The sequence below is a fragment of the Peromyscus maniculatus genome, chromosome 21, assembly GCF_049852395.1.
Source record: "Peromyscus maniculatus bairdii isolate BWxNUB_F1_BW_parent chromosome 21, HU_Pman_BW_mat_3.1, whole genome shotgun sequence".
NCBI classification, from domain to species: domain Eukaryota; kingdom Metazoa; phylum Chordata; class Mammalia; order Rodentia; family Cricetidae; genus Peromyscus; species Peromyscus maniculatus.
In genome coordinates this window covers 308,875-315,562 of record NC_134872.1, presented here as the reverse complement: position 1 = coordinate 315,562, position 6,688 = coordinate 308,875, and the positions used below count along the sequence as shown (strand labels likewise).

The 6,688-nt window shown below is 35.8% G+C and overlaps 1 protein-coding gene across 1 annotated transcript; it reads left to right on the top strand.

The window, feature by feature from the left end:
• The first annotated feature begins 4,082 nt into the window (after positions 1 to 4,082).
• On the top strand, positions 4,083 to 5,136 carry LOC121824753 (olfactory receptor 2G3-like). The gene has a single exon (XM_042266220.2). It carries the CDS (start codon positions 4,083 to 4,085, stop codon positions 5,031 to 5,033), a length of 951 nt encoding a protein of 316 aa, XP_042122154.2. The 3' UTR covers positions 5,034 to 5,136.
• Positions 5,137 to 6,688: the final 1,552 nt, after the last annotated feature.

Here is a 6,688-nt window from a genome sequence, read left to right as displayed (position 1 = left end):
AGACTTACTGCTAACTTAGACCCTACCTAACAGTGATATAATGTCTCATTCCTGCTCTAGAGACATAGAGGGAGGTACATTCCTTAAATCTGCCTCAACGTGACAGTTTGTGTGTGTGTGTGTGTGTGTGTGTGTGTGTGTGTGTGTGTGTGTGTGTAATGGTCATGGACAATATACCTCTTTTCCAATGCGTTTGTTTGTTTTTCAGATATGGTTTCAAATGAACCAAGTCTTCTTTTTAGGATCTCCTGAAAGTTATCAAAGAGAAGGATTGTCTGTGTTTGTGTCCATGTTCTTCATGAGACCTATGTTGTTTATATGTTTATTAGCATTCATTTATGCCTGATATCAATAAGACAGTGCCCTCTTCATTTCTAAACGCATGTTTCTGTGATGATGTCTCTCTATACTTGTCTTGATATATGTTTTATATAAGTTCTTAAGATGTGTTGCTCAAGATTACTCAAGAAAATGCTTTTAGGCAAATGATTTGGAACAAAGTAGTATCAAGTAACTCTAGCATGTGTGCTTTGCTTTGTGAATTCGAAAGAAGTACCAATGAACTTTGTAAGCTTTTGAGAGGTTTATATGTGAGGCCTCTCAAACTTATTGACCACAGAACCTTTTATAAAAATTGAATAATGTAGATAACACTGTCAAAATAACTACTCTCATTTCTCTCCAACAGAATCCATATATGAAAATCCATCTCTAGGACAATGGTTGGCATGTCATATATTCATCTCTACTCAGGTTAGGGGATCTTGAAGATTATTTCTGATTATACAGAGACAACTGATTCCATGAGAATCAGGTATCTAATCTTGAGATTTGCACAGAGTGAGAAATTTATTCTTACTTTCTTCACAATCTTAGTCTAGCATGTGACTTGAGAGCCTGGAAATGTCTCATATTAAAGACTTACCTGTGCAGAATCAGTGACTAAAATACATTTTCCCAGAATAGTTTGCTCTTGGTCACTATTGTGCTTGGTGGTAATTGCCCTATTAGGAATACATGAATCCCTACGTCCCAGTTTGGACTGACATCATTTCTGCTGCAGAGACACACTTCAGTATCCCCTGGCTCTGGACAAAACACTTACATCTGATATTTGGCCTTGGATTCAAAGATTCATTTTCAGAATCTTGTGTTTCTGGAAAGCAATATCTTTTCAGTCTATGAAAGTAATTGGAAGAATGAGGGGACAAAATTTTCAGAGGTGAGGAAATATTAACCAATATTTTTCTTTTTCTCTTCTCTCCATAGTACAAACTCTAGCTAAGAAAATAATATTATTTTCATCAACTGCCAAATCAGTTTTCTTTAAATGACTCAACTAATAATTCACATGTCTATTGGCATGCTAAGCAGTTTAAAAATTTCTGAATAATATAGTAAATTAAATTTCACTATAAGATTGGATTTGAAATAATTTATATTTTATAGTTACCTTAAATTTGAAGAACATACATTCAGCAATAAGAAAAAGCAAAGCTAGAGAAACAATGAAAGATCACTTCTATATGATCTTTATGACTTAGATTTATTAAAAATATGAAGTCCTTTGTAATGTGGCAATAGTGTTGAATATACATGTGCTGCTGAGGAGAAGATCTACGCCTCTCTGCTTTTGTGTGTATGCATGTAACTACTATGTTCCCTTGACTCTAAATCACTGTATTTTCTGAAAAAATATAGAGAATTGAAAGCATTGCTTCCTTATTAAATATTTATATTTAAAATGTGAGTAAATTAAAATTCTCATGTCTTCTTTTTCCTCAACAAGGCTGAGTTGCACAAATACATTTGGACATGATGACTATATTAGAGGAAAATCTTGAAAACACAATATATAGTAGCTACCTTAACAAAAACACTAACATTTCCAGGAAATCTTATTTTACAGCAACATAAAGTTAAAATAGGGTTTCACACAATTCCTAAGAACACTCAAGTACCTTGAATAAGCAATGTAACATGCACTAAGTTAGACAAAATACATATCATTTTCAACAAATATGGATGGCAATAGATATATACATGCATACACATATGTTAACTTTGATTAAATAAGTTAAGAAACATTATACTATTTTATCATACCATTTATTTAATGGAAGCTTTAAACAATGTTGCTAGTCAAGAGATGAAAAGAGGGAAAGTAGCAATTTAATAGGCTAGTAAAGGTAGCAACTTACCAAAATTACAATTGTGTCTATCCTGTTGTTTATAAATAACTGTTCATTTTAGATATTAAGAAAGACATTTAAAGGAAACATTTCTACTCACTTAGCATTTCCCTCTCCTTTTAGGACATGTGGTCTGCTCTGTGAAATGGGCACATGTGTAAATTTACATGGTTACAAGCAAAGCAATTCAGGGTTTCAGGAGGGATGCCCAGGAAATAGACACTGACAGGTGGGTAGAAGTTGGTAAGCATAACTAAAATTATCTGAGTAAGAAAGACAGGATTAATAAAGAAATTTAAACTTGATTTGGTGAGAAGTAACATATTGTTATAATATATTGGGATATCATTCTGAAAAAAAGAAAGGATGAAATTGTGCAGAACTTAAATAAAATGGTAGCATGAGAAGTTGGCATTTTTAGAAATGAAGTTTACCTTGATAAATGTCCTATTTTTATATTATTTTTATAGTTATATGCGGTCACGTTAAGAAGGGTTACAGCCAAAAGACAAGTGGTCATCTATCTGGCTTTCTATCTAGGATATTCATAAAATGTCTTTGATAAAAACTAAATGAAATGGGAAATTTAGGGGTTTTTTTCAATATACAATACACACTTGTGTGAAAATGGCATCATGTAGCACAGTACTGTGTACAATGAATATACACAATATTTTAAAAATCTAAATAAAGTAATAAATCAATTGGACTTATATCCTCTATTGTTTGTGCAGTATGAAGTTACAATAACAAGGAAAATAGTTTACAAAACACAAGTTCAAAGGGGTCTATTGAAAGTGAAAATTGAGTCTTAGTTACTATAACATAAAAATAAAACACACAAGTCTAAAATTATTTTACAAGGCTCTAAAATTAACAAGAGTATTCTATAATAGACTGATAAAATACTCCAGACTACCTGCTTTTATATTATAAGAAAAATACTGACAGAAAACTAACCCATGTGTGTCTAAAAAACAATTAAAACACCAAGGTTGTATTGTTTGTTCTCAGCATGGTGTTTACAAATATACATTTCAGGCAGAGAAGTGCATTATCATTTTCTTTTACTTTTTTCCGCCAAAGGCATTTTTGTTACTTTTCCTACTGACAGAATGAGATCCCTACCAAGAACCTGTTTGACATCTCTCTCTCTCTGTGTTTTGTGGATAATCTTATAAGTGCTGTTGAGGAAGAAAAGGGTGAATTTCTTGAAAGAACAAGGGAGACAACTTGGAAAAACTGAGCACTCACCGATGATTAAGTATTTTACACATGGTCTGTTTTTTAGCTCTGAACCTTTTAAAAATATTTTTCCTTTTCCTTTTGGGATTGTATATAATTATGTCATTTCTCCCTTCCCTTTCCTTTCTCCAAAGGAAAAGAGCACTCCTTGCTCTCTTTAAAATTTATGGCCTTTTTCAATAATTGTTACATGCATTTAGGAATATCTGTGTCTATATACCTATATGTACATATATCCTGATCAGACTGTATAATGTTACGTGTGTGTTTTCAGGACTGACCATTTGGGACTGGTTAACCAATTGGTGTGCTCTTCCCCGGGTAAGACAATTTCTCCCACTCTCATTCCTTAGTTGTTTGTAGTTCCTGGTGTAGCTCTGTGTCTTTAACAGTTCTCAGTGAACTCTGTATTCTGTGATCTCTCTCTCTCTCTCTCTCCCTCTCCCTCTCCCTCTCCCTCTCCCTCTCCCTCTCCCTCTCCCTCTCCCTCTCCCATCTTCTTCCTGCCTGTCTCTTATACAGAACATATGCCATCTTCCACCTTTAGGGTCCATATCTCTCATGCAGATTTCTGATCCCTTTCCATTTCCTTTTTATCTAACATGCATTTCTGCACTTGTCACCCTCCTTTTTGTGAGTAGAGTGATGACAATCAACAACAGCTCAGGTGGCCATTTCATCCTGGTGGGCTTCTCTGATCAGCCACAACTTGAAAAGATCCTCTTTGTGGTGGTGCTAATCTCCTACCTCCTGACCCTGGTAGGCAACACAGTGATCATCCTTGTCTCCCGTTTGGATTCTGCGCTCCAAACACCCATGTACTACTTCCTGACAAACCTCTCTTTTGTTGATATCTGCTTCTCCACCAGCATTGTTCCTCAGCTGCTGTGGAACCTCCATGGTCCAGCCAAGACAATTACTGCCACAGGCTGTGCTATTCAGCTTTATGTGTCTCTGGCTCTGGGGTCCACTGAGTGTGTCCTCCTTGCAGTTATGGCCTTTGATCGCTATGCTGCTGTTTGCCGGCCACTCCATTATGCCACAGTCATGCACCCGCGGCTCTGCCAGTTTCTTGCAGGAATCGCATGGCTGAGTGGAGTGGGCAACACACTGATTCAGGGCACCATCACCCTCCGCCTGCCTCGCTGTGGGAACCACAGGATTTATCACTTCATCTGTGAAGTTCCTGCCATGATCAAGTTAGCCTGCATAGACATTCATGCCAACGAAGTGCAGCTTTTCATGGCTTCCTTGGTGCTGCTCCTCCTTCCCCTGGCACTCATCTTGGTATCATATGGGTACATTGCCCAAGCACTGATGAGGTTAAGGTCAGCTCTAACCTGGGGTAAAGCTCTTGGAACCTGTGGATCCCACCTGCTGGTAGTAGTGCTATTTTACGGCACAATCACTGCTGTCTACATCCAGCCTAATAGCTCCTATGCACATAGTCAAGGGAAGTTCATCACCCTTTTGTACACTGTGGTTATTCCTACTCTAAACCCCCTCATTTACACTTTAAGAAACAAAGATGTGAAGGGGGCTTTGAAAAGGCTGGTGAGAAAAGATAACACCAGAGAGAAAATTCTTGGGAAGTAGAGATATAAATCTGTTCCCACTAAGATGAAGGTGCTGATCCAGATGCATTACCCAGGGTCACCCTGACACAGATGATCCAAAACCAAACTCACAGGCCTCTCTGGAGTGGTCCCAGCAATAAAACCACTTCCCTAGTTATCAAACTCAGAAATGTCCCATCTAGACAGATATCTGTTTTCTTCCTGATAATCAGATAATCTAATAAACTGAAAACAACATTTGCTGTTGTCAAGACTCCTCCAATCAATTTTATTTTTCTTATGTTCATTCTTTTATTAAGAATTCTGGCTCTATCTTATTAGAGTAAATATGTCTATTGGTTGATCTCTTTTCTATAAAGTGTGTTTACAGCTAACTAGACATCTTTGGGGAATTCTTTAGTAGTGTGTTTATGTGAACCCAATGATATATGGTTCCCTATATTTTTGGACTAAGGTCTCCTGGTAGTGCCCTAGTCTAAGCCAGACATCTGGGGTTTTTTCCCCCCTCACTGCTCTGCTCTGCTCTGGTGGTCTCCTAGTGGAGTTTTGTTGTATTTTACATGCTATGTTTTTGCTAAATAAGATTTTCACTAAAATTTCAATTTTACATATCAAATTATGTCCATTGGGTGGTGATTCCTAAGCTTTGATTTCTGTATTTGCAATATTAGGTGATTTTTTTAGAATCATGTGATCTTAGAAATCCAGTCCCTTCTAGAAAAAAATCAAGACAGGTAATTTGAAGAACTATAAAATTACTATGAATTCACTTGTTCTCAAATTCAGCCTTCTATAGTTAGTTTGTAAATTTCTTTAAATGTTTAAATAATGTGAAATGCATGTTCCTTTGGATTTCTATACCTAGGCAAAGCAGAGACAAAAACCTTATAAAACTATAAATTGGGCAAATTAAGGAGAAAATGTGTTTCTTAAAGCCATATAAATCTAAATTTAAAAGTCACCCCAAATATCTTTAATTTTATGTAATTAACACTTAAATATCAAATTAAATAATGCATTAATAACACTAAAAAGTACGCTTGATTACTGAAATTGAAGAAATTTTTCATAGAACTCTTCTGTATATAGTTAGATCGCTAACTTGCTGGTATTTTCACTCACATTTACAATAGAGTTTTCCCACTACTCAGTGCTTCTATCTGACTCCAAGATTCCTGATGTTGCTACACAGACAACATTATTAACTAAAATCAAAGGGAAGATATTGTACCAAGATCTCAATAGATAAACACTTTTCAAACAAAATTACAGCACTTTCATTTCTGATTTAAAATTACTACAAAAATGTAAGTTTGAATCAGTATAAAGTATTCAGTATTCAGTCATGAATACTTGACATTTACAGAGGCTTAGCTTGTGATTTTTTCTCTAGTTTTTGATAAACCCATTTAAAATATTTATCATACTTTATTATTGCATATATATGTCTATGTGCACATGCATACAGATGCCTGAGGAAGCCAAAGAGTTATTGAATTCCTTAGAGATGTAGTTGTCCAGTTAGGCACTGAGAATAATGTGAATAAAACTCAGGTCCTCTGCAGGAACTGTGTGCACTCTGAACAGCTGAGGCACTTTCTGCAGCCCTTGATGGTCTTTGGTGTTACCAGCTTTCTTCTTAGACCTATTTTGATGCATCCCTAAGGTTTTGTT